General features: G+C 36.2%; 1 protein-coding gene across 1 annotated transcript; it reads right to left on the bottom strand.

Annotated features, from left to right (window-relative positions):
• Positions 1-497: 497 nt before the first annotated feature.
• Positions 498-5,464, bottom strand: LOC122430159 (beta-defensin 110-like). The gene is made up of 2 exons (XM_043450978.1): positions 5,410-5,464; positions 498-646 (listed from the first exon to the last, which is right to left on the bottom strand). Exons 1-2 carry the CDS (start codon positions 5,462-5,464, stop codon positions 498-500), a joined length of 204 nt encoding a protein of 67 aa, XP_043306913.1.
• Between the last annotated feature and the right edge of the window lie 22,461 nt (positions 5,465-27,925).

Here is a 27,925-nt window from a genome sequence, read left to right as displayed (position 1 = left end):
ACTCCACCTCTGCCTCTCTCAGGAGACACTTGAGAGATCTGTATCTCAGTGTCTTACCTCACACATTCAGTGGATTTATACTTCTTTCCATGGGATAGTCTATAAACAGTGTTTCATAATAAAATAACAGCACATCTCCATGGAGGCATGTATCTCAGAAATTAGATGGGTCACTACCTCTGACCTAGGGTTTCTTCCAACATTGTTTATGCCAACTAGCACAGGGCATATAGAAATGTGAATAGTTCTTGAAGAACTTGCATAAAATAAATCATGCTTGTTTCTGGTACCAAGAGATCAAGAGAAAATAAAAGGCACCAGATGCGTGTGTGAAACAGAACCACTTCTGAATGGTTCATTATTAAATTTTATTTAATTCTTTGCACACAATAGTGATACACAGGCCTGGAAGGATGTACAGAAAGGCTGTGAAGGAAGACAGTAACACTGGTCCCTTCTTCTTGGAGCATGTGTCTCTCTCTTTTCTTCTGTCATCTTTACTTCTGCAAGCAGCAAAGAGATCCAGGTCTTATGCAGTAAGCAATCCTAACTTCAGATGCATGGCACTGAGTTTTACATCGACCATTACCCTTTACGCACTCTCTCCTCATATCCACGCTACCATACTGTGGAAATTTTTTTCTTGCTGTAAGAAGGAAACAGTGACTGAAATTAGCAATCTAACTACGACACACATATTTTAAAAGGAAAATATTTGAGAAGCAAAAGAGCACATGATGTGGAATTCACTCAGTTGTGTCCAACATGGGGTTGTGTCATGACCCCGTAGACTATTTCTCGCCAGGTTCCTCTGTCCATGGAATTCCCCAGGTAAGAATACAGGAGTGGGTGGCCATTCCCTTCTCTAGGGTATATTCCCTACCCAGGGATTGAACCTGGCTCTCCTGCATTGCAGGCAGACTCTTTACCAGCTGAGCCAACCAGGAAAGCCTGCAAAAGAGCATAGAATAGGACAAAAAAGGAAACCTCCTTCTAACTTATGACTGTGAAAATCTTACTGAGGAAGTTTAAGTGAATGCACTGGCCTTTGATGCAAGGTAAATCCTGGATATCAGAAAGTGTCTTGGACTGCAGTTAGGTGAGCCAACTTGCTTTTTTACAAGTGACTGAATAGCAACAGTAGGATAGTTCCAAGTAACAGTAAAAGTCCACATAATTTATCTCTTATTCTCACACACATTTAGACTGAACACAATGGAGCAAAGCACAGTAATTGTGCTTTGTGAATTCTCCTACTAGAGATTTCTATTGCAGCTTGGTTTCACTTTTTTTTTTTTTTAATGGAAGGAGACACAATGTTAGATAGTTTGTCTGAATTTCTACAACTCTCTTGTGTATCTTGAGATTTACTTCCCCCCAAAGATGTGAACTTTACATATGTTTAGTGTCAGCATTTATTTTTTAAAAAAGAAGAGAGACTAAAAGATGGGTCCATTTTTGGCCATAAAATGATTTTTAAATTTACTAGTGCTCCAAGCTCCATGTTTTATCTTGTAGTTTGGAGGTTGACTCTCACTAGAAGTTGATTATCTAGGATACTTGGGAGTACTCAGGGAATTGAGAGATGCTGGACTGATAGCCTCTAATATCCATTCTAAGCCAATCTATTTTAATTTCATATTTCACCTTATCTGCTAACCCATGTACTTTCAGAAGCCCTTTATTCTGGAGACTTTTAAAACATTAACATCACTTTTGATAGGCATGCACCTTAAAATACAATGAGATTAAGGAGAAATAGCATGGGAGAATCCTAAATTTTAAGGTCAGACTTAAATATTTACTGTATATTCATGGTATGAAAGCAAATAAATCTTGCCACTAGTTTCTGTCTTTAATTAAGGTTTGGTGTCCAATAATTCCTTTAAAGCCCATGTCTTTCTGTCTAGATATTCTGTCTATATTTCCAACAGTTGGTGGTGAGTCGGTGATACTTATTAGTGGGTCCATAGACTTAGAAATTCTTTATCCATATTTTTGGTATAAATGGCTGGTATAAAACCTACCTCTTCTATTAAAAATTAGCTGTCTTCTCACTATTACTGAAGCAATGCAGACTACGACACAATTTATAGTCAAAAAAGTTACTTTGCACAGTTTAAAGACTGACTTCTAAATATCATTATTCATTCCATAATTTTAGGGGAGTTATTATTATCAAGCCCATAAATGATTTGCCAGTGATAGAAACTTGAATTACGCTCATTTTGACAAGATTTCTGTCACATTTAACCCCATTGTCCAATATGCCATCCTAAACTGACCACATTTCTTTCTTTCCCTTGTTTTATTTAACTTTTCTAAAAATACTATTGTTTTCTTTTTCCTGATTCTCACCTCTAAATATGAGTATTCCCCAAGCTTGTATCCCTGGGTCACTAATACTCATCTTTGCAAGCATCCATCTATTCATTCAACTGTTAAGTTCACTTCCTGTCAAATTCTGTGACAGCACCCAGGGCAGGATTTCTCATCCTAAGAACTATGGACCCTTTGGACACTTCCTTGCTGTGGGATGTGATCTTATTCAGTGAAGGATATTTAGCAGTATCCTTGGCCTCGACCCATTAGATGTCAGCAGTACCAGTAGTACCAACTGAAAGGTCTCCAGACACTGCCTAATGTCTCCTTGGCGGCAAAGCTGCCCCTCATTGAAAACCACTGTTCTACACAGAGAACAAACCTGTGAACACCAAGGAGGGAAAGGGGAGAGGATGAATTGGGAGATTGGGATGGACACATTTACACCACTTTGTATAAAATAGATAACTAGTGAGAACCTGCTGTGTGTCACAGGGAACTCAGCGCTCTGTAGTGACAAGGCGGGGTATATGTATATGCGTTAGGATTCACTTTGCTATAGAGCAGAAACTAACACAGCATTGTAAAGCAACTAAATTCCAATAAAAAATAAATAAATCAATCCGTATGTCCTTGAGAATACAAAGGAAAGAAGATCACTGTTCTAGCAATGTGGTGATAAGCCAAACGTATAATGTCTCTGTCCTCAGATACACTGTTCAAATACTATCTTCTCTCTGAAATTTCTGTAGATCACTTTCAGGGAAGTCATCTCTCTGTTGCTCTCACAAATTCTTCACAGCATCATTCATCTGGCATCTAGAGCATTTTCACATGTTAAGGAATTTCTTTAAACAATATATAAAACTCTACTTAATATTTTAAGCTATAAAAACAGGCATGGCATCTCCTAAAGCATCTGTTTAACACATAAGTTGTTTTTGTTTTCACGGACTTGCTATCTTATTTCTTAGACTATCATTAACCTTCTTGAAAACAAGGGGAAAATCATGATTACCATTTTTTGTACAAAGCTATACATGGCAGACTTAAAGAAAAGTGATTGCTATCAATAACAGAGTTTTGAACTTGAGCCTTTATAACCTCTAGAAAATGAAGAGGAAAGCTAAATGACTTCAGTGGAAATTTCTTTGCATGGAAAATGTATGGATTTTTTTTCTAAACACATTTTCATCTGTAACTGTTGGAGTGGAAAAGAATGAGTTTTCCTATCTCAATTTTGAGTGAAAATTTTCACCATCTGAAGGTGATATACAAAAAAACAACTGAGGAACTCTAGAGTCATATAAAAGACATTTAATTTTATCCAGTTTAGTTCAGCCACCATATGTTGGTTAACTACAAGGTGAAAGAAAACATTCTTATTGCTTTATTATTGTCTAAAAGTATCTAATTTTCACATATACATTTTCTAATTTTATGAAGAAAATATGTATCTTGATATATTTCTTTTACTTTTATATTTTTATCACTAATGATAGAATTTCTCTAAAAGTTTGGTACATGTGTGATTAACTATCATAATGGCCTCACTTTGAAACTACAAGAAAAAAATATACAAAAAGTTAGTATCACTGATGTTGTAATCTATGCCACTGTATCTCCTCAAGTGGTATATAATTTCTAAGTCTACAGACACATAATTTAAAATTTGTTGATAAACTAATGAATAATATTAGCCATTATTAGGAGCACCTGATATAGTTGTTATAAAGAAAAATTAAGCCAATAAAGCATAAAAACACTTGCCATAGTGATCTACTAATTTTAGCTAATGTTGAAATTAAAAGAAGAAATTTAAAAAGATTTATCCCATGTTAAAAGCTATATAAATCTGTGTAGAATTTCCTTTTGGTCCCTTCTAGATATGGAAAAAATTCGGAGATCCTTTTTCTAACAAGTTTTGAATGGATGTAGAGGAAGTTATTTCCTTAGTTAAATTAACAATTGATTGTATTATTTTGTCACTTTCCTGATGTTTTGCCCCTATATAGAACTTTCTCACTTACAACCTTTAAAAGATAATTTATCAGTTTATTATGTGAACATTTTTTATGAAATGACAAAAATGAAAATTGTCACAATGGACTTTATAATATTCATAAAGAAAGAATAAGCTAATTCATTCTCATACATCTCTATTACAATTTCCACTTGTCCTAAAAATGTCAGCTTCTTACTACAAAAGAATATTTCCTGAGAGAGTGAATTGAGCCTAATTTCAGTGCCAGTAGTATAAATTGGGAAGATTTGAGCTTATTCTTTCACTTCAAACTAAACTCTTTAAGGAGAAGGGAAAACTCAATGATCTCTCCATCTCCAAAACTTACTATTTTATTTCTGTACAATTGATACTTACACATTAATTCAGGAGAAGAGAATCTTGTAACATACCTGATGTGAAGAGATAATCCTTGAGGGGGAAAATCTCATGAAAAATATAGCTCATGTACAAGTTATTACACTCAACATTCATGTGATCTGAAAGGCCAACGAGGGACATGATTTGCCTGTAGTACCAAGGACGGAATATTAAGAAAGTCTTCCTATACTGGAAGTAGACTGAAATAGCTTAAAAAGAAGAAAAAGGTAAATAGTTCTCTCTCTAATGCTGCAGCATCTACCACTTACCAGTTGATTATGTCAAAGAATATGTTTTTCAGCAAGAATTGACTCTGTTTCAGGATGAAGGTGATGAGGCTAATGAATTGATCTTGCAGGTATTTTACACTTTTTATTTTGAAATCATTTTAGATTTATGGAAGAGTTGCAAAGAGAAGAGAGACCAACTTCCCTTAGGGTAATATCTCACTTACCCATGATACGTTTATCAAAACTAAAAAATTAATATTGCTGTAATACTATTAAACTACATATTTTATTCATATTTCACTAGTTTTCCCACTATTGCCTTTTTTAATGTTCCAGTGTTCAATTCAGAGTACCACATTGCATTACCATAACAATCTTTTAATCCTTATATTATTACTATACGCTTAACAAGGAAAAACTGATGCTTCCTCAGATTCATTAGCACAAGTATGCCCATAACCATTTCTATGTTACCTGGTAGAATTGTGACCCCAAAGAGTAGAATAAAGAAAAAGAGATGAATCTTCATGGTAGAAAGTTTCTTAGGGAAAAAAGGACCAACAGGTCTTCTTTTTCAAGTCAGGTGTTTTCAAATAAGGAAACAGAGAAATCTTTTATTTATAGATTCTCCTGGGAAGTGGTTTTAACTACTGAGGCTTACCAATAGCAAGAACATTTGTATGCTTGATTGAATAGTGCTGTGTTCAAAGAACAGGGTCACAAAAATCATTATTAAATTTTTTCATAAAAGTAAAACCTACTTGTGTTACCCTAAATAGACTCTCATGAAAATACAATCTTTAAGGAACTTCAAAGGATATGTGTTTGGATTGCTAAAACAATCCAAAGTAAAAACATGGTAGTAATACAAACCCTCTATTACATGTTACATATAATGCTAAATATTCTAATGCTTCTAGTATTAAATTATGTCTCAATGTCTGAATTACAGGATTTTAGCTAAAAGTCTAAAGGAATTACAGTTAAAAGTTTCTATTGATATCTCTTCTGTTAACAGATGAAATCAATGAGAACGAGGGATGGAGGTTGAATGACATTTCGATTCACATGATGTGTAATTATTTAAATTAACATGATCATTCTGGAGTTGCTAATGAGTAAGGAAAATTACACAATAGATTTTTAAGTATGAAATGAATTTCATATAATAAATCATCTGATTTCACAATTCTAGGTTCAATGGTTTTAATTCTGTTTATGGAACTAGAGGTGATTTCTGATCCAATTTGCACACTGCCCAGGTCTATTACTTCATATATGTGAGAAAGAGCTGGAAGTACTACACAGCATCCAGAGGAATTAATTGATTCTATCCTATCACAGAGTCAAGAGAGTTTCTAGGATACTCATTCTTAAACTTTAGCTGTATCTCAATCCCCTAGAGGGCTTATTAAAAACAGATTGCAAGACCCCACCTCAGCATCTCTGATTTAGTAGTTCTAAAATAGAGACTGACAAATGCATTTCTAACAAGATCCTGGTATGCTAATACTGCTAAAAGCCTCCACATATTACTCTAGGAAATCGGATCCATACACTCTACAAAACATCAGAAAAACAAACTAGAGAGTCAGAATCTGTGTCATAGTTTGGTAAAGAATGTGAAGCTGCTTAGAGAGTCTAATCAAATCCTCTCATGTAGCAGTTAAAAAAAATCACAGATTTAAAGAATGCGTCCCCTCCCACTAATCTCACCACCACATTAACAGGCCCCTGAATCATAATAGATGATTATAGATAAAAGAATGGCAAGGTTTAGAATATTTAAGAATGAATCTCTAGGAAATTCAAAAACAAGAAGAGAGACCAACTGTGAAAGTTTCAATCAGAGACACTTTCAAAAGGCCTGACCTATTTTCTACAATAACTCTTAAGTTATTTAAACTTTTCTAACCACTGTCCTGTCAATCTGCTGAGTAGGGATGAGATGAATAAATTATTACGAGATGTGAAAGACATACAAGATTCCATAGATGAATGAGAGCCAGTGGGGAAGGATATTATAGATCAAGGGTCCTCCTTATCCTATTCACTCCTCAGACAGGTCAAAGAAACCCTAAACACTCTTGCTCTGAAAACAACTATCCATTAAATTAAGTGATAAAATGTACCACTTCACACTTGCCTTTCTGTAGCACTCAGTTATATGGCTCCTGATTGTCAGTTTACAGAAGGTGAAGAGCAGCGTACACATAGTTGGGACAGCTACAGGTGGTACATGGGGACAATCTTCTTCTTAAAGAAGGATTGGTGTGCAGAATAGTAATCTGATTTTTTCCATGCAATTTCATTGAGCAAGGACACAACCTACAAAGCAAAGACTTTTCACCTATATTTTCTTCTGGAAATTTTAGTGTTTTAGCTTTTTATATTTAGATTTTTGGCATATTATGAGGCGATTTTTATTTGTGGAGTGAGATATGGAATAGCATGGATAAATTGAGCCCAGCAAAAAGACCAACGCAGGGTAAGTACAGAATACAACTTTAATGAAAATAAATTTTGTATCACTAAACACCTAGTTAGAATGGCCAAAATTCAGATCACTGACAACTTCTGGGAGGATGTGGAGCCATGGGAACTCTTGTTTATTTCTGGTGGGAGTGCAAAATGGAAATAGCCACTTTGCAAGACAAATTGGTGGTTTCTTACAAAAATAAACATACTCTCACCATACCATCAAGGGGACATGCTCCTTGATATTTAGTAAAAGAAGCAGAACATTTATGTCCACGTGAAAACCTTCACGCAAATGTCTGTAGTAGCTTATTCATCATTGTCAACATTTGGAAGCAACCAAGATGGCCTTCAGTAGGTAAATGGATAAACTCTGATATATTCAGATAATGGAATTATATTCAGTGCTTAAAACTAAATTAACAATCAAGCCATGAAAAGATATAGGGGAATTAAACATGTATTACTAAGTGAAAGATACTAGTGTGAAAAGTTATGCACTCAATGATGTCAACCCAATCATATGACATTTTGGGAAAAGCAAAACTAGGGAAACTAAAAATATCAATGGTTGCTAGTCATCAAGGCTATATATTATCACCCTGCTTATTTAACTTACATGCAGAGTACATCATGCAAAATGCCAGGCAGATGAAGCACAAGCTGGAATCAAGATTGCTGGGAAAAATATCAATAACCTTGGATATGCAGATGACACCACCATTATGGCAGAAAGCGAAGAGGAAAGTGATGAAAGTGAACGAGGAGAGTGGAAAAGCTGTCTTAAAACTCAGCATTCAAAAACTAAGATCATGGCATTCAGTCCTGTCACTTCATGGCAAGTAGATGGGGAAACAATGGAAACAGTGACAGACTATTTTTTGGGCTCCAAAACTACTGCAGATGGTGACTGCAGATGTAAAATTAAAAGACACTTGCACCTTGGAAGAAAAGTTATGACCAGCCTAGATAGCATACCCACTCCAGTTCTCTTCCCTGGAAAATCCCATGGACAGAGGAGCATGGTAGGCTGTAAGTCCATGGGGTTGCTAAGAGTCGGACACAACTGAGCGACTTCACTTTCACTTTTCACTTTCATGCATTGGAGAAGGAAATGGCAACCCACTCTAGTGTTCTTGCCTGGAGAATCCCAGGGATGGGGGAGCCTGGTGGGCTGCTGTCTATGGAGTCGCACATAGTTGAACACAACTGAAGTGACTTAGCAGCAGCAGCAGACAGCATATTAAAAAGCAGAGACATTACTTTGCCAGCAAAGGTCCGTCTAGTCAAAGCTATAGTTTTTCCAGTAGTCCTGAAAGGATGTGAGAGTTGGTCTGTAAAGAAAGCTGAGCGCCAAAGAACTGATGCTTCTGAACTGTGGTGTTGGAGAAGACTCTTGAGAGTCCCTTGGACTGCAAGGAGATCAAACCAGTCCATCCTAAAGGAAATCAGTCCTGAATATTCATTGGAAGGACTGATGCGGAAGCTGAAACTCCCATACTTTGGCCACCTGATGCAAGAACTGACTCACTGGAAAAGGCCCTGATGCTGGGAAAGATTGAAGGCAGGAGGAGAAGGGGACGAAAGAGGATGAGATGGTTGGATAGCATCACTGTCTCAATGGACATGAGTTTGAGCAGGCTCCAGGCATTGATGATGGACAGGGAAACCTGGTGTGCTGCAGTCCATGAGGTCGCAAAGAGATGGACGTGACTGAGTGACTGAAATGAACTGAACTGAGTGGTTATGGAGGAGGAGAGGGATGAATAGGCATAACAAAGGGTTTTTTTAATGCAGTGAAACTACTCTGTATGACACTGTAATGGTGGATGTCATTATACATTTGTCAAAACCCATAGAATGTACAATTTCAAGAGTGGACCCTAAGGTAAAGTATGGAATTAGGGTGAAAATGACATGTCATTGTAGTTTCAACAGTTGTAATAAATGCATCACTCTCCTGGGGGAAGTTGACAATGGGGGTTGCTAACATATGTGGGAGGAGGTGGTATGGGGGAAGTCTCTGTACCTTTCTCTCAATTTTGCTGTGAACTTAAAACTGCCCTGAAAGGCAGTCTATTAAAAAATAAAGTAAATTTACCATCTTTCTAAATTCCATATATATGTGTTAGTATGCTGTAATGTTCTTTATCTTTCTGGCTTACTTCACTCTATGATGGGCTCCAGTTCATTTAAGAAAAGAGTTTTCTTGTCTCATGGAGAGAAGTGTCATTATTTAGAGGTTTAAAGAAATGCTTGGATATATAAAATCCAAATGAATGGGCACATATTTTTTTTAAAAAAAATCTGTAATAGAAAATGAATGAAAACACAATTATGATATAAAGCTTTAAAGTTTTAAGTAAATTGAAGACTATTATTAAAGACATTTCTGCAAAAAAAAACAAACAACACACAAAAACCAAAGAGACAAGTAGCTTTACAACGATAGGCACAGACTGCAAAGAGGAATTTTTCAAAAGATTGCATTTTTCTCTGCAGCCTTACAACTAGTAATCTTATAAAAGATTTAATACTAGTTGTAGCACAAAGAATTATAGTAAATTCTAAATGATATAATAATATGAATTTGCATTTCCACATCAATCGGGAATAAAAAATTAAAAGTCATGAATACAACTTGCTTTATTAATAGTCCATATAATGGCATGCATGTCTAGTAAATGATTTCAACAGTGACACTGAGGAAGGTGGTTGCATAGGAATTCCAAGATTTTCAGGCCACTAACTAAAGGTGGATTCAAGCCTTTTCATATGGATTACGCTAAATAAATGAATTTTATCATTATCATATGTGCTTGAACATTCTGATTCTTGTAAAGCCAGGCCTGTCCATCTAGGTGTTTTACCACCATTTCTAATAGCTAAGAGACAGTTATTAATAGTAATGATTCCTATGTAACCTCAAAACTAAAATTGCCACTAGACATGGAAGCATGAGATATGTCCTATCTCTATTGTTAATTGACTTTTCTTCACTAAACTTCAAATGAGGCAGATATAACAGAATGTAAAGAAATAAAAGCATAGATAAATAGTTTCCCTGCACGTTCTTATTTGACTCTTAAATATTATTATTTATCCGATAAGTTAATTCTCAGGAGATCATATAATAAGACACACTTGGAATCTTCTCAAAATGAGAAACTTGAGCTATGCTTATCTTATCAAAGAAGGCCTCATCTTCTGTCAGTTTTTACTATTTGACACCATTGCCCAAAAATCCTCCTGGAAATTATCTTATACTTTGTATGAATCCATGTCTGTACCTGTATAAATTCTCTGAAGATTCCTTACCTTATACCTTTTCCTTTTCCTGCTCCATAAATTAAGAATCCCTAAATATTTAGTTTTGATCTTTTGTTCTAGTCACTATACATCCAATCATTCAGTTAATATTTAATTGAGCACTTACTATATGTCACATACTCTGCTGGCCTCTAGAGAGATCAGGGAACAAAATAGATGCTTTCTGCCTTCATGGAATTTGTTCAGTACCAAATCTCATCCATCCTATGTAATACCTTCCTGAATACTTTTTAAAAAAGTGATTACATATACACACTACTATATATGAAATAGATGACTAATAAGGACCTCCTGTATAGCATAGGGAACTGTATTCAATACTCTGTAATGGCCTATACAAGAAAAGAAACTAAAAAGAGTGGATATATGTCTGTGTATATATATATATCGGAGAAGGAAATGGCAACCCACTCCAGCACTCTTGCCTGGAGAATCCCATGGACGCAGGAACCTGATGGGCTGCTGTCTATAGGGTCGCACAGAGTCGGACACGACTGAAGCGACTTAGCAGCAGCAGCATATATATATGTATATATAACAGATTCACTTTACTGTACACCTAAAACTAACACAACATTATAAATCAATTATAACCCAAGAAAAATGTTGTAAAAAGGGATTATCTTCTCCTCTGACAGCCATAGTATTTTAATTAATATTAATTGATTAATACTTTTTGCCTTATAAACAACAGAAATTTATTTCTCACAGTTCTGGAGTCTGGGAAGTCCAAGATCAAGATGCTGGCAGATATGGTGTCTTGTGAGAGCCTGCTTTCTGGTTCATAGAAAGCTTTAGTTCATACCTTAGAAGTTGTGTTATAATCAGGACTGCCAGCCAAGCGCACAGCCATGATAATATTGTTAGATTTTGCTAGAAGCTTCAATAAGGGCAAACCTTTATGCTAGATTATGCAGTAAGACTGCTGCTAACCTTTTCCCTTCAAAGCCATCCTTCAGTCAACAGATTCTTGAGCTTAGCTTTGCCTTATCATATAGGTATGCATATATACATATATTCTATTATTTTTTCCCAGAATTATGTACATACAAGGAAAATATTAAGATTAGAGATGCTGATAACAAGCTGATAGAACTATGTGATATGAGAAAATATCTTAAAAACACAACACAAAACAAAAAGTTGCAATTATAACACTCCAAAGTTATTATTACCATAAGCTTCAGAGATTTATTTTCTCTTTCTTCATTTAAATAGTTCCCTTCTATACTACCATTTGGAGTTATTTTTTCTCAAAAGACAGGCTATGTTACTTGAATTATTTTTATTTTTAGAATTCTATCAATAAACAGAGGGAAAGTGTAGCTAAGAAAGTTACAATGACTCCACATTTCAAAGCTCTTGCAACCATTTTCACTAGTTCCAGGGATAACACATACCTTCCATCTCTCATAAACTTTCTCTCCACTCTTGTCTCTTCTAAAAGAATGCTTGATATACATCATGAATCATTGACAGCATGCTTTTCACATTAAACAGAATTGTCCCCAGAATTTCATTTAACACAGTAGTCCGATGATGGAATTTTCTCATTCTATTGCTATTCCCAAGTTCAAAGCTCTATTCTGTACTCTTGATTCTTTCCTCCTAGTAGGCACAATGTTCATGAAGGGTTCAGGTTGAAATGTATTTTATTTAGTCCTTTATTAGAGATTTATAAACAGAAACACGAGGCTGTGAATGAAGTAATAGATGTAATGAAGTAGTGAGAAGACAGTTCATGTTGATCCTCTTTCTGTGAATAGGTCTCTTCAATTATTTATACTTCTTAGGCTTACATTGTCTAATGCAGCAAAGTGATGTAGACACATCACAATATACCATCCTAAATTCATTTCCACCACATTTATTTCTACAGTGACCACCAAACATTATACATGCACGTGTCAGATTAAAGATAGAGTGGTGCTCTTTACTTTCAGCTAAAAAAAAAAAAAAAGGGTGAATGGAATTAATAATCCAGGTAAGAAATACATGTATTTAAAAGAAGAAGCACAGGCCACAGAGGGGAGAAAAAGAAATTCTCTCATTTTTTTTCATTGGAATTTTTTTTCTCTTTGTCAGAGCAAGTCAAGTAAATCAGAAAATATCTAATTTCTAATATAGATGACACATCTCTACAAATTTTGATTGATTAGGTATTGACTCAATAAGGGATACATGGAAAGCCTGCAATTTATTAATGCCTTTGTCCTCTACATCCACTAAATATGAGTGGTCCAACCAATCTCTAGATTGCTTTAGATATTGTCACCATTTTTGCAATATTATTTCTTCCAGTTCAATAACACGGGGGTTATCTTTCCATTATTTTGTATCATTTCAATTTCCTTCATCAATCTTTTATAATTTTCATATTATAGGTCTATGACTGCTTTGATTAATTTTATTCCTAGGTATTTTTATTATTTTTGATGTGATATTAGTGATCAGCCTGTTCAAATTGTTTATTCTTGATTTAGTCTTGGCACGTTGTCTAGAAATCTGTCCATTTCTTCTAGGTAGTCTAATTTGTTGAAATATAATGCTCATAATATGGCCTTATGACTTTTTTGTATCTCTGTGGTATTGATTGATATCACTGACTCAATGGACATGAGTTTGAGTAAGCTCTGGGAGATAGTGAAGGACAGGGAAGTCTGGCATGCTACAGTTCATGGGGTGCCAAAGAGTGGGACAGGACTAAGTGACAGAACAACAATAACAACAATTGATTGATAATGTTGTTTCTTTTAGTTTTTATTTTGTCTGTTTAAGTCCTTTCTGTTTTCTTCTTGGTAAGCCTGACTAAAGGTTTATCTTTCCCCAAAACAGTTCTGTCTCGTTAATCTTTTCTATTTATTTTTTTGTCTCTGTGTTATTCACTTCTTCTCTGATCTTTATTATGTCCTTTCTGCTGACTTAGAGCTTAGTTTGTTTTTCTTTTTCAAATTCTCTTAAATGGTATGTTAGGTTATTTGAGATTATTCTTGTTTTCTGAGAAAGGCCTACACTGATATGACTTTCTCTCTTAGAAATGCTTTTGCTGCATCCCACAGATTTTTAAAAATTGTGTTGGCATTTTCATTTATCTCAAGGTATTTTCTGATTTTTAAAATTTTTTCATTGACCCATTGGTTTTTTAGTACTATACTTTTTAGTATCCACATGTTTCAGTTTTTCTTATTTTTCTTTCCGTAATTGATTTCTAGTTTTATATTATGTGATAGAAAAAATGCTTGATATAATTTCTATCCTTTTAAATTTGTTGAGACTTGTTTTGTGGCTTGGTGTACAATTTATCCTGGAGAATGTTTCATATGCACATACAAAGAATGCATTGTCTGCTGATGGGGCTAGAATGTCCTATAAGTATCTATTAAGTCCAATTATTCTATTGTGTCATTTAAGACCACCATTGCCTTATTAATTTTCTGTCTGGATGATCTATTGATGTAAGTGGGATGTAAAGGCCCCTACTATTATTGTGTAATTGTCAATTTCTCCCTTTACATCAGTTAATATTTGCTTTGTACATTTAGGTAGTCTTATGCTGGGTACATACATGATTACGAGTGATCATGCTCCTTTCCCATATTTTATATTTTCAGTGTCATTTTATATTTTCAGTGTCTTCATGTTTGTCCTATAGCTGTTCATTTCAATTATGGTGGCTTTTGCAATTTTTATGTCTTTTAATCTTCACACTAGCATATGGAAGTGGTTGGTCCTCAGCCCTAATTATACATTTGCCTTTCTTAGTGGTATTTTCCTTTTCCTATAGATTCTTACTTCTTTCTACTTAGAGAAGAAATTTAGGGTAGTTTTAGTATTGTTGAACTTTTTTAATATTTTCTTTTCTGAGAAGTTCTTTACCTTTTATTCAGTTCTAAATAACCATCTTGCTGGATTGAGTACCATAGATAGCAAGTTTTTCCCTTTCAGTTCTTTAAATATATCATGCTACTCCCTTCCATTTGCAAAGTTTCTACAGAAAAATAAGCTGAAAGCCTTGTGAGAGTTCCTTTATGAATGACTCTGTCTTTTTCTTGCTGCCTTTAGAATTTTTTTGTTTGTTTATAAACAATAGACATTTATTTCTCCCTGTTTTGGAGGCTGTAAGCTTAAGGTGAAGGCACCAGTAGATTTGGTATCTGGTGAGGAATTCACTTCCTGGTTCATAAATGGCCATTTTTCTTGCTGTGTCCTCACAAGGAGGAGGAACTTGATTTCTCTCTTTAATTTTTGCCATTTAATTATGATATGTCTTAGAATGCGTCTATTTGGGATCATCTTGTTTGGGACTCTGGCTTTCTCTACTTGGTTATCTGTTTTCTTCTTTAGGTTTGGGAGGTTTTTAACTATAATTTCATCAAATACATTTTCAATCTCCTTCGCTCTCTCTTCTCCTTCCGTGATCCCTATAATGTGAATGTTGGTATGCTTGATGTTATACCAAAGATATCTTGAACAGTTTTCATATTTTTAAAGTGTGCTTTTCTTTTAGCAAAAGTCTCTGAGTGAGTGATTTCCATTATTCTACCTTGCAGATCACTTACGCATTCTTCTGTATCATTTAATCAGCTATTTATTCCTTCTAGTGTGTTTTTTAATTTCAATGATTAAATTATTTATTCACAATCAGGTCTTTTGCATATTTTCTAGTTCCTTGTTAAATCTTTCACTATGTTCTCTCGCCATCTATTCTTTTTCTTAATTCAGTTAGCATTCTTACTACTAATGTTTTTCAATCCTTTACCTGGTAAATTATTTACTTCTATTTCATGATTTATTTTTCACACATTTTCTCTTGCTCTTTCAATTGAGACCAGTTCCTCTGCTTTCTCATTTTGCTGAACTTTCTCTATGAATTTAGGTGAAACAGTTACCTGCAGTGGTCCTGAAGGGGTGTCCTTATATGGGAGGATCCCTATTCAGTTTATATGTGCCCAGTCCTTTGCTTGAAGAGGTAGATTTGATATTGGTACGAATCAAATGTTTTCTCAGGGTGTGATGGTAGCTATCACCTTGGCAGGTAGTGGGGCTGGAGATGGAAGGAATAGACCTGAAGGCAGGTGTGAGGCAGGGTTTTTCCTCTACTGAGTGGTATTTGTTGCCCAATCAGGGGTAAGGTTGGATCTCTAGTTGCTGAGGGTCAGGTCTGAGCTGGCTCCATTTCATTTAAAGATGTGCTCTCTGGAAATAGAACTGCCATATGACCTAGCAATCCCACTTCTGGGCATACACATCGAGGAAACCAGATCTGAAAGAGACACGTGCACCCCAATGTTCATCGCAGCACTGTTTATACTAGCCAGGACATGGAAGCAACCTAGATGCCCATCAGCAGACGAATGGATAAGGAATCTGTGGTACATATACACCATGGAATATTACTCAGCCATTAAAAAGAATTCATTTGAATCAGTTCTAATGAGATGGATGAAACTGGAGCCCATTATACAGAGTGAAGTAAGCCAGAAAGATAAAGACCATTACAGTATACTAACACATATATATGGAATTTAGAAAGATGGTAATGATAACCCTATATGCAAAACAGAAAAAGAGACACAGAAGTACAGAACAGACTTTTGGACTCTGTGGGAGAAGGTGAGGGTGGGATGTTTTGAGAGAACAGCATTGAAACATGTATATTATCTAGGGTGAAACAGATCACCAGCCCAGGATGGATGCATGAGACAAATGCTTGGGCCTGGTGCACTGGGAAGACCCAGAGGGATCGGGTAGAGAGGGAGGTGGGAGGGGGGATCGGGATGGGGAACACATGTAAATCCATGGCTGATTCATGTCAATGTATGACAAAAACCACTACAATATTGTGAAGTAATTAGCCTCCAACTAATATAAATAAATGAAAAAAGAAAAAAAGATGAGCTCTCTGCCCTCCCAGCACTGAGATTCTTGCCCTAGAGGAGGGAGTGCTAAAGCAAGAGGGGCTCATGCTTGCTCTTGGCTCCTGATGGGACGCAGGCTGCCCCAGAGGCTACAGATGGCTATCCAAGCTGCCCCCAAGGCACCACCTATGCACGTGCCAGAAACTATTGCCCCTGCCTTGCTCAGATGCAGCCTTGGGTCCGAGTCCTCTTTGTCCCTCACAGACAATCACTCCCCCAAACTCCCCCAGCCCCACCCTATTGTGAATCCACAGGGCAGGTGGGGCTTGTATTTGCTCTCAGAGGGTATCAGTGCGCAGGCTGTGGTGGACTGGCGGCCGTCCAAGTTCCAAGTTGCTTCTAATGCATTGCCAGAGTACTCACCAAGAAGGGCTGCCCTCACCCCACCCAGCTGCGAAGGGTGCAAGTCACCTCCTACCCCATGGCCCAGCTCTCTGCCCAGCTGTGGCAGCTCCAGGACTAGTGCACCGCTGTGATGTGGAATAGTGGAGCTGGGGTGTTCACTCATCTCAGGCTGGGATGTGTGCCCGAGCGGTCATGGGAAGCCAGGCAGCCACTGGGATAGTTCTCAATCCACCCTCCCACTCTGGCTCCCCGGCAAGTCAGTATGTGCAAGGGGTTCTCATGAGTGAAGTCCAGCCTTTCCAAGGTCTTTCTGTTAGTCCCAGCAGCCCCCAAACAGCCAAGGAGGCTTGTTTTCCTTCTGTGGAAACTTCAGGCTGAAGCACCCAATAAGGGGTTTGAAATGCTTCCTCCCCAGGGTAAATCTCCTCCTGTGTAATCTCTCTTTTCTTTGGAAACCCCTCCCAGGGGCACTCATCACTTCTCGTCCTTTCCTACCCGATTCCATGTATATCTTTCTCACAGCCTTGCTTATACAGGAGTCCTTCTGCCAGTCTACAGTTATTTTTCACTGAGGGTTGTCCCACATGTAGATGGCATTTTTGTGTGTTCACGGGGGGACATAAGTTCCCCTTCCTCCTACTCTGCCATCTTGATCCCTGAATTTCTGAAGACTATTTCTTTGGTTCTTCTCTCTCCCTCTATTCACTTATCTATTCATTTATTGATTGATTCAATAAATCTTTACTGAGCTCCTACTATGTATTGAGCACTATGGTAGACTTTAGCAATGACACTCTGGCAAAAAAAAAAAAGACCCATGTGTGAGTAAACTTGACCAAAGACCTTATCTCTAAGTCTTTTTCTGAATAATGTCACAAAGTAACTCTCTTTGTTTACCCTCCCACAGAAATTTATCTTATCACTCACATGGTGTTCATATCATTCTAGCTTTAGAAGGTATTTTCTGAATAATAACCTAAATCATGATTGAGATAAAGATTAAAACAGAAAAAAACATTTTTTAAACAATCCTTCAGCACCCAGTCTGGACTTTTGTTGCTCAGCTGCCTCTTTGAATTATATTAATTATACCTTTCATGGCATTCATTAGAACACCTTAATTACTCTTTCTATATAACTATATCTTTTATGTATGAAGTTATCAGACCAAGGTTATCAGAGTTACAAATGGTGCGCAGCAGTGATTAACAAAAATAAAATCTGCTGGTTGTCAGATAAAAGAAAAACTGAGACAAGTCTTACTCTTAAGCTTAATGGTACTAACAACACTTAAAAAAGCAGAAATTTGGAGGCAATGGTTGGAGAATTTTCCCTCCTGGAAATACTGAGGACATTTGTCTAGAAAGAGTTTCATCAAAAATAAGACCCTATGACTTAAAATAAGAGCTTCTTTTCCACTTTAAACATGAAATTCAGGGACTTCCCTGGTGGTCTAGTGGTTAAGACTCTGCACTTCTGACGTAGGGGGCGCAGATTCAATCCCTGGTCAGGGAACTTAGATCCCACATGCTGCATGGCATGACCAAACAAACAAACAAACAAACAAAAAACCAAACCAAGAAATTCAGCACTCACAAGCCTAGAAGATAAAAGACAAGAAGAGTAAATGGGCTAAAAGCATCCTTAGGATAGTTCCTTCATTCTGTTTGACAGATAGTAATTAAAATATGCAAGATATAATTCTATTTGTTTTATTTTACCTTTCTGTTTTTCCTTTGTACCATACTGTGCATTTTCAAATATTGTGGAGGAATTACGTGTCTCTGAGTATAGTTTCTCAAGCTTCTGTAGACATGGGACTTTTGTTGGTGTCAAAGAATTTCCAAGAGACCTAGAGCTCACTGTAAAAGAAAAAATAACTTTAGATGTTAAAAAATAATTTTCCAAAGTGAAGACATTAATGTACTTATCTTTATTTCATGGTCCTATATACTGTAAGAGGCTTTAGAAAATGATAAATCAGTAGTACACATTTCTCAGTAAATGAAAGATTTGGTTATTCCTAAGATACCTTACATGGCTATCATAAGGAGAAATAAATAATGTAGACAAAAAGCAGAACAGATAAATTAATGTGGCCAAAAGGCAGAACAGATGGTAGCTATTACAATCATTATTATTAACAAGAAAAAGCATCAGTGCATATTGAAATTTATATAATATACATAATATCATAGAAAATTTCTAGAAATAGAGGGAATTTTAGTGAGCATATTCTAATAAGTTTTTATGAAGTTGATGAAGGAAAAAATTAGTCATTTAAATTAATTGCAATCTTTGAGTTATATGGGTTATATTTTCAAGCTTATTTACTTTTCCACTTTTGTGAAGAAATTATAAGCTAACATTTATTTTTGAGCATTAGAGCAGGGTAGCAATGAGAGAATAGGATACTTCAGATTTATTTTTTGGTGATCATCTCTGATATCAATAGCGACAGATGTCTTGGTGTTTCAGGGAAAGCAGCAAGATATGGAAGAAGAATTCAACTGGAAGAGTGTAGACATGCAGCTAGTCTCATTTATGAATATAATAAATGCTATTTGTTGTTGTTCAGTCACTAAGTCGTGTCTGACTCTTTGCGATCCCATGGACTGCTGCACATTAGGCTGCTCCGTAGTTTGCTAAAATTCATGTCCATTGAGTCAGTGATTCTATCTAACCATATCATCCTCTGCTGCCCCTTTGTCCTTTTGCCTTCAATCTTTTCCAGCATCAGGGTCTTATCCAATGAATTGGCTCTTCGTATCAGGTGGCCAAGGTATTGGAACTTCGGCTTCAGCATCAGTCCTTCCAACGAATATTCAGGGTTGATTTCCTTTTAGATTGATTGGTTTGATTGCCTTGTAGTCCAAGACTCTCAAGAGTCTTCTCCAGCCCCACAATTTGAAAGCATCAATTCTTTGGCACACAGCCTTCTCTAAGGTCCAACTTTCATATCTGTTCCTGACTACTGGAAAAACCATAGTTTTGTCTATACACACCTTTGTCATTAAACTTCACATAACCTCTGTTATCAATACTATAAAAATGTGGGATGAATAATTTCCAAGCCTAAATTCATTCCATTTCAATTTTTAAAAGTATATTAGTGTATATTAAGTTTAGTAGAATTTAAATATTGAATAAATACACTCTTCAGGGACTGATGAAATCACAGTAAGTATTTTCTTTCAACAATTTACAAACTTAGTGAATTATAGTCTTTATTAGTTCATGTCCTTATTTTCTCATTAGGGACTGCAAATAAATATAATGTCATCCTGCTATGGTATTAATATGATTCTATAACATTAATGATATTTACTTAAAAAATCCTAACATCCCCCTTATTTAAAGCTGACTCCTCCTGGCAATAATATTCATTTTACCTGGTGGAATGAAGACATCAGAGAAAAATGAAATAGAGAAGAAGAGAAGGATCTTCATTGCAAATGATTTCTTAGGAGAAAACCGTCCACAGATCTTCTGTCTTAATTCAGGTGTTGTTGAAAGAAGAAAGAAAAGAATCTTTGATTATCGAGGCTTGTTAAAAGTAAGAACATTTCTATGCTTGGTTGAATAGTATGATGTTCAAAGATACTGCTGGTAGAAAAAAGCTGATGCTTTGCCACACAAAAATGCAATCTATTATGCCGATTCCTTTCAAGAAACTTTTAACAATTGCAAGATTATGGGCATAAATTGCTAGGTGACCAAGGTTGGAAATAAAACTGCAGTAATCATGTGACATTCCAAAGTATGTTTTGTAAATCACATATACTATTTCAATGTCAGAAAGGTAAAAAATGAATTTCAATATAATGGGAAACTGAGAACAGAATTTTAAACTGAAATTATCACTGAGAAAATTTAATTTTTTGTACATAAATGTATTGAATACCAGAGTGCTCAGGTGACTTCATGATACATATCATTTTATTTAAAATATGCATGAACATAAATAATGACAGCATAATGATGTGTTTGGAAATTATTTGTACCCTGTAGGAAAGGCAGTCTCCTCAAGCAGGATTTATAAATTTCAATGCGTAAACAGCCTAGGTTAAAAGGTGAGATTGCGTTTCTCTCTCTCTTTTTTTCTATGTAGCTTGGAGTTATTTCTGAACTCATCTACAAGTTTTCCATGGTTTTTTAAAGTAGATATTGAAGAAGAGCAGCTGAAATTTTTCCCTAGCTCCCATAAGTTAAGGTTAGGAGCAATGGTCTATTGATTCTGTCTTACCACACCCGAGAAGGGCACTAAGAATCAGTGTAGAAAAGAGTTCTGGTCAGCATTAGTCACCCTTGTTTTATAGCAACAGAGGCTTTTGCTATTAAAATATGTGTAGATATTTAGCATCTCAGTAAAGCTCCCTGAAAAAGTAATAATGAGTTATGTCTAAGAATTGTTTCCTTCTGCAATGAGTTTTCCACTCTATAAAACATGAATTAAAAATGAAGAACTATTTTTGAAAGCTAAGAACTTGCTTGGAAGCACATGATTGAGAATTAACATCTGACATAGATTAAGATCATTTAGGCATAAATCTATGTAAGAATGACTAATTCAACAAAAATTAATCAAACATCTACCATGTGCCTATTACTGCTCTAGTTGGTGTAGCATAGATGTGAGAAGATAAGAGTATTTGATTGCTGTGAATGAGGATAAATACTAGCTGAGTCACTAAAATTCAAATTCAAACTCTATTAAAATAAGTTTTTGGTACTTTCTCTGTTATCAGAACTCAAATAAACATAAGAGCAGACGAGAAAGCTCTCTCATTGATTTTTTGTTTTATTCCTTTCCAAAGATGTTACAAATGTGTAATATCATTACCTTCCTTCAAGGATCGAAACCAATTAGAAATTTATCTTGGATATTTCTTTTATTAAATCTGGAGGAAAAAAAAAACAGAAAAATTATAACAGAACATTTGATTCACTTAGGATACTTTGTAACCCAAAGTCTAGTCCCACGGAGAATATGGAAACTACTTATCTTTTTGACCAGAAAAGCATCATTTCATTCTTTCATTCTGAAAGTCCAATATGTTAAACACATTCTACAGAATCTGTGTCACGAGGTAGAATTAGATGACTCCTTCCAATACTTATTATTTGGACATGAGGATACATAATATTTAAATTGCTTTTGTTTTACAAATGTGTAAAGAATTTTAAATCATAGACAACTGGATAATTTAGGTATGTTTGGTTCATTGACTGGGAATCTATGACCATCTTGTAGAAATTTTAGATATTTAGGAAAATAAATAAGAAGATCTTATTACCGCCTTGAGAACTTCAAATTATTTTGAAAAATACATGAAAAATACATGACAAATCAATAGGAAAAATGCCATTACAGTTATATGAAAATAGTTCTTGTTTGTCTTCTGAGTATATTATCCCTGTAGCACAAAGTTCAACATTAAAGATTGGATATCACAACATTTCTAGGCTGTGGATTTTGCGGATCTAGTAAGAAAAGCCTAGATGACAGGAATTAAGGCAAAAACTAGTACATTGAATGCATTAATAAGCTTATTTTATTATGCTTCATTTTTCTCTTAACTTTTTAATTCTCCTTTTTAAATTATAGAGAAGTAAATTATTACTGGAGTTAGTGATTTGGGGTCCACAACATTTAGGTTTATTAAAAACCATCCCTTGGATATTAAAATGCATAAGATGCATTTGCTCTCTACTGATTGAGAAATAAGGGGAATGAATTACTTCCTTTGGATCCTGAGACTAATCTTTTTGGGAGTAAAATCTCCCCAATTGAGTTTTCCCTTATTTTTAAATGATTTTTATTTTTTTAATCATCATAAAAATGAATTTTCAATTTTTCCAAATACCTTATGGGAAAGAAGCAAGAGGAAAATAGCAAATCCAAACTAAGAAATCAACTGCAAAAGGATAACTATAAAAAGAGACATGGAAAATTTCAAATTTTAACAAACTGCTTCTTTTTGAACTGTGGGGCCCAAACTATTCCACTACCTTTATCCAAAATCCGAAAATCTATGAAAAGATTTCCTGCTGAGGACCCTCACTGGCAGCCTGTCCCAGGGACTCACTTGAGACCTGGGACATGACCATTCTCTCATATCCAATTTTTACCATTGTAGGAAAATGAGAATCCCAGGCTTCTCATAGGAAAAAATTCAAGAGTCAGCCATTTTGAAAACTATTAGTCTACAGGACCCTTGGAGGACCATCTAAATCCCATCCACAAATCACATTAACAAACTGAAAAATAAAAACCATATCATCATCTCAATAGATACAGAAAAAGGTTTGACAAATGCAATACCCATTTATGATTAAAAAACAAACAAACAAACAAAAAAAAACTCTCCAGAAAGTGGAAATAGAAGGAGGCTACCTCAACACAATTAAGGCCATATATGACCAACCCATAGCAGACACATACTCAACAGTGAAAAGCTTAAAGCATTTCCTCAAAGATCAAGAACAAGACAAGGATGTCTAATCTTACCACACTTATTCAACATAGTTCTGGAAATCCTAGCCATAGCAATCAGAGAAAAAAGAAAAAGAAACGGAATCCAAGATGGAAAGAAGTCAAACTTATTTTATGCCAATGACACAATACTATACATAGGAAATTCTAAAGATGTTACCAGAAAACTACTAGAGCTCATCAATAAATTTTGTAAAGTTGCAAGATAAAAAATTAATACACAGAAATCTCTTGCATCCTATTTTTACCAAAGGCATTTATGAATTTAGTAAAGGATTTGCTAGTGAATAATTTCACATATGAGCACTATGAGGCCACTGAAAGAAAAATAATGGGGTAAGTGTCCTTTTCCTTCCAGTAATGCACCAAACTGTTCAGAGACTGCACACACTCCTCATCTGAGGACATTATTTAGAGGCCCCCAAGAGACAGGTGCTACGGTGGCTCAGACAGTAAAAGCATCTGCTTGCAATGGCGGAGACCTGGGGTTAATCCCTGAGTCGGGAAGATCCCTTGGAGAAGGAAATGGCAACCCACTCCAGTACTCTCGCCTGGAAAATTCCATGGATGGAGGAGCCTAGTAGGCTACAGTCCATGGGGTCTCAAAGACAGACTGAGCGACTTCACTTTCACTTTCAAAAGACAGAAAGCATATGTGAGATTTACTTTTGGCATAGCAAACAGAGAGGACATGTTATTCCTGCACAAACACTCTTGATTAACATAACCTCAGTGTTCTCACCTTGGCTAAACTGTAAATAAGTTTCTTCCTGGCAATAGGCCCCCAGTCCCCCTTTTCTTAAAGCATTTACTTGAGAAAACGTGCAATATAAATTCTTTTTCTTTAAGATGTAGATAGTCTCCCAGTCTCATCCTAGTTTTACAACCCCAGAATATCTTTCTCAAGGACCTTTTCAAGAAATAGACGATAGCCAAGGTTTGCTAACCTGTTAGGCTGGTGGTAGAAAAAAGTCGAAAAATGAATATGCACTCAGATTTTGAGATCTGGATGGATTTTAAGTGTTTTCAAGGAAACAGACAAAGAATGCAATGTGTGTATTAAGTGATGGTGAAAACATATTCCAAATGATGAGAAGATACTCATGACTTCTCTATAACTTCATGGGATGTGCCAATGGCAGTGGGGGGGGGGCGGGTGGCAGGGGGGAAGAACACTTTTTGGATAGATGCTTGAACAGATATAGTGTCATTTGGAGAGAAGAAAGGGAGATTTTGCAAATGGTAAGATAAATCAGAGGAAAATAACCCCATGAGAAATAAATTCGTGGTAAAGGAAACTGACAAGATTTGATACAGCAGAACAAAGTATAATTGAGGTGACCTTGAAGCGATAATGCCTTTCTGTGATCTTCAACCCGGAAACTGTGCTCATGCCAAGCATAAAGTGAAATCTCCAAGGCTGAACCCCCAAGAACACTCTGTAATATCAAACACAGATAAGTTCTTACTGAATTAAAGAGGGTAAGTTCTTACTGAACAACCTGTAACATTTCAACCAACCACAAGGCTATTTCAGGATAAACTGTTCACTAAAATGCCACATGCCCTTTGATCGAAATCTATGCTCCACTGATACTCTAAGGACTGATAGTCATTAGTGATAAAATTTTATTACATAGTACGAATAATAGAAGTTATGTCTGTGTGAGAGACGAAAGAGGGGGAAAAGACAACCAAGGCAATCAGGGCACAAAAACACAGAGGAAGACAGAACTATGGCTTGGCTTGAAACCCTTGGTCATTAAACATTTCCTGACTTACACAATTCATTAATATTTATGCCAGGAGTGAAAAAATGTTGGCTGTAGATTAGGGCAACATTGGAACATTCTTTGTGTGAAGTAATATTTATCTGAGAATCCTCCTTGTTCCTTTGATCACTGATGTAACTCTTCTTGGTTCAAGGTCACAAAAGCATGTGGAGTGGAGCTGTTCACCAGTGTAAGGCTCCAGAATGTTCAGGGTAGAAGAAGAAGAACCAGAACATGATTATCTTTTTTTTCTTTTCCCTTAACTATGTCACAGGGGGTTAAGGAAATGACTTCTCTATACTTGTTGCCTATGGAGACTACTCATCAAAACCTTTTTTTTTTTTTTTCCCCATTTAATATTGAGTGCTTTCAGAGGGAGAATGGAAAGCTTTGGTGAAAATGACATTTTCTTTTTAGTTATAGCACAATTTTATGTTCACAGTCCCAGAATATAAAAATGTAAAAAAAAAGAAATGTTTCTGTGTGTGCTCAGTTGTATTCAACTCTTTGCAACTTCATGGACTATTGTCCACCAGGCTCCTCTGTCCATGGAATTTTCCAGGCAAGAAGGGGTTGCCATTCCTACTCCAGGGGATCTTCCCGACCAAGGGATTGAACCCGCATCCCTTGTGTCTCCTGCATTGGCAGGCAGATTCTTTACCACAAGTGCCACCTGGGAAGTCCCTCCCCCACAAAATACATAATCACCGTTTATATACTCCTTGAATGAGAAGAATTAGCTAGAAAGAAGTCTAATGCCTCTCCCCTGCTCAAAAACTCTTAAAATTTAAAAAAAAAAATACTGTGCATTACTATGTTTAGTATTGGGACTTCTCAGTGGCTCAGACAGTAAAGAATCTGCCTATAATGCAGGCTACAATCAGGCGGGCTACAGTTCATGGGGTCACAAAGTTGGATACAACTGAGTGATTTTCATTTCACTTCTTCATGCTGAGTATTATACTAGACACTTCCCATGTGATCTGACATAACTTTCAGTTCAATTCAGTTCAGTCACTCAGCCATGTCCGACTCTTTGCGACCCCATGAATCGCAGCATGCCAGGCCTCCCTGTCCATCACCAACTCCTGGAGTTTACTCAAACTCATGCCCATCGAGTCGGTGATGCCATCCAGCCATCTCATCCTCTGTTGTCCCCTTCTCCTCCTGCCCCCAATCCCTCCCAGCATCTGGGTGGTTATTGCTATCTTCATTTAAAGAGAAGGGAAACAGATTCATAAATAGTATATAGTTTAGGTTATGCTACATGCTATAACAGAGAAACCCAGATGTGTATAATGCCTTAAACATGATAGAAGTTTCTTTTTTTTCCCATGTAATGTCAAAATGGGTAACACTGGTCTGTAGGGGGTGTATCTTCCAAGCTGTAGATTTGAAGACCCAAGTCCTGTTCTCTGGGTTGGGAAGATCCCCTGGAGTAGGAAATGGCAACCCACTCCAGTATGCTTGCCTGGAGAATTCTGTGGACAGAGGAGCCCAGTGGGTTACAGTTTGTGGGGTCACAAAGAGTCAGACACAACTGAATGACTAACACTTTCACTTTCACTTTCTTCTTCCATTTTAGGATTCTATTACTTTCCAACATGTGGGTTTCAAGGTGACTGAGGAAAGCGGAGGAGAAACAGACTCTTACACGGGCTATTTTATGGAACAGTCCTAAAAATATTACACACTACTTCCTTTAACCAGAACTCAGTCAGGTGGGCACTTTTAATTCTAAAATAGGCTGAAATATGCCTACTGTGATATCAGAAGGAAGAGAAAATGAATTTGGGAACAGCAAACCAGTCTTAAGCCCAGTTAACTTTTCCAGTCACCAAGTATCTATTAAAATTTTTGTCCCATGTGTAGAACAGCCTCTCTGCCTTCCCAAAGGAGACAACTCAAACTCTCATTTCAACCAAACAGCTACTGAAGAATACAGCATCTTCTAGTACTGTGCAATCCTTTCTCTCAGATCTAGATATAATGTTAAAATATAAGTTGTCTTCCAAGAGATAGGTACAAGAATAATCACAATAATATCATTTGTAGTAGAGTATCATTGGAAACAAATTTCATGGAGGAGAATGAATAATCTGTGGTCTGTTCAAAATGGCCAGTTAGTGAAAAGAACTCCAGAGACATCCAAAAACGTAGATGAATTATATAAACCTAATATACATGCCTTGTATACAATTCTAACACATTTGTGTTACAATATGCTGTGTATAATATGCTAATATTGCACTGGTAGGTGGTATGCATCCTTTCTAGAAAAACACCCTGCTATATTGAGCACCTTCTTTGAAAAGTTTGCTTTGGGTAGAAATGTATTCTCTAAGTGCGAGTAGCACCTGCACAAGAAAGCAAAAATAATTTGTTGCTCCAGGAAACTGAAAGCCACGCAGAGATAGCAGACTGATCATGCCACAGTGTGAATCCTCCCAGTGACTCCTAAATCTTCATTAAACTACTATACCTAAACACTTACTTACAATGAAGTGAAGATTTTGGAGTAACCAAAGAAGAAATTCAGTTTTAAACTGATAAATTATCTAGGGCTGAGTGGCCCAAAGGGATTGACAGGGAATGGAGTTCCCCATTATGGACGGAAATGGCAATCATGAGATTTGTTATGTGAATTAAAA

The sequence above is a fragment of the Cervus canadensis genome, chromosome 28 (genome assembly GCF_019320065.1).
Source record: "Cervus canadensis isolate Bull #8, Minnesota chromosome 28, ASM1932006v1, whole genome shotgun sequence".
NCBI lineage: Eukaryota > Metazoa > Chordata > Mammalia > Artiodactyla > Cervidae > Cervus > Cervus canadensis.
Note: the sequence above shows the minus strand (reverse complement) of the source record. Positions and strands in the feature narration are given on the sequence as shown.

Excerpts from the sequence above, each read along its gene's own strand:
- LOC122430159 (XM_043450978.1), bottom strand. The coding sequence starts at position 5,464 with ATGAAGATTCATCTCTTTTTCTTTATTCTACTCTTTGGGGTCACAATT. Across the intron at positions 647-5,409 it reads TGGGGTCACAATTCTACCAG|CAAGAAAAAAATTTCCACAG; the intron begins GTAACATAGAAA and ends TCCTTCTTACAG.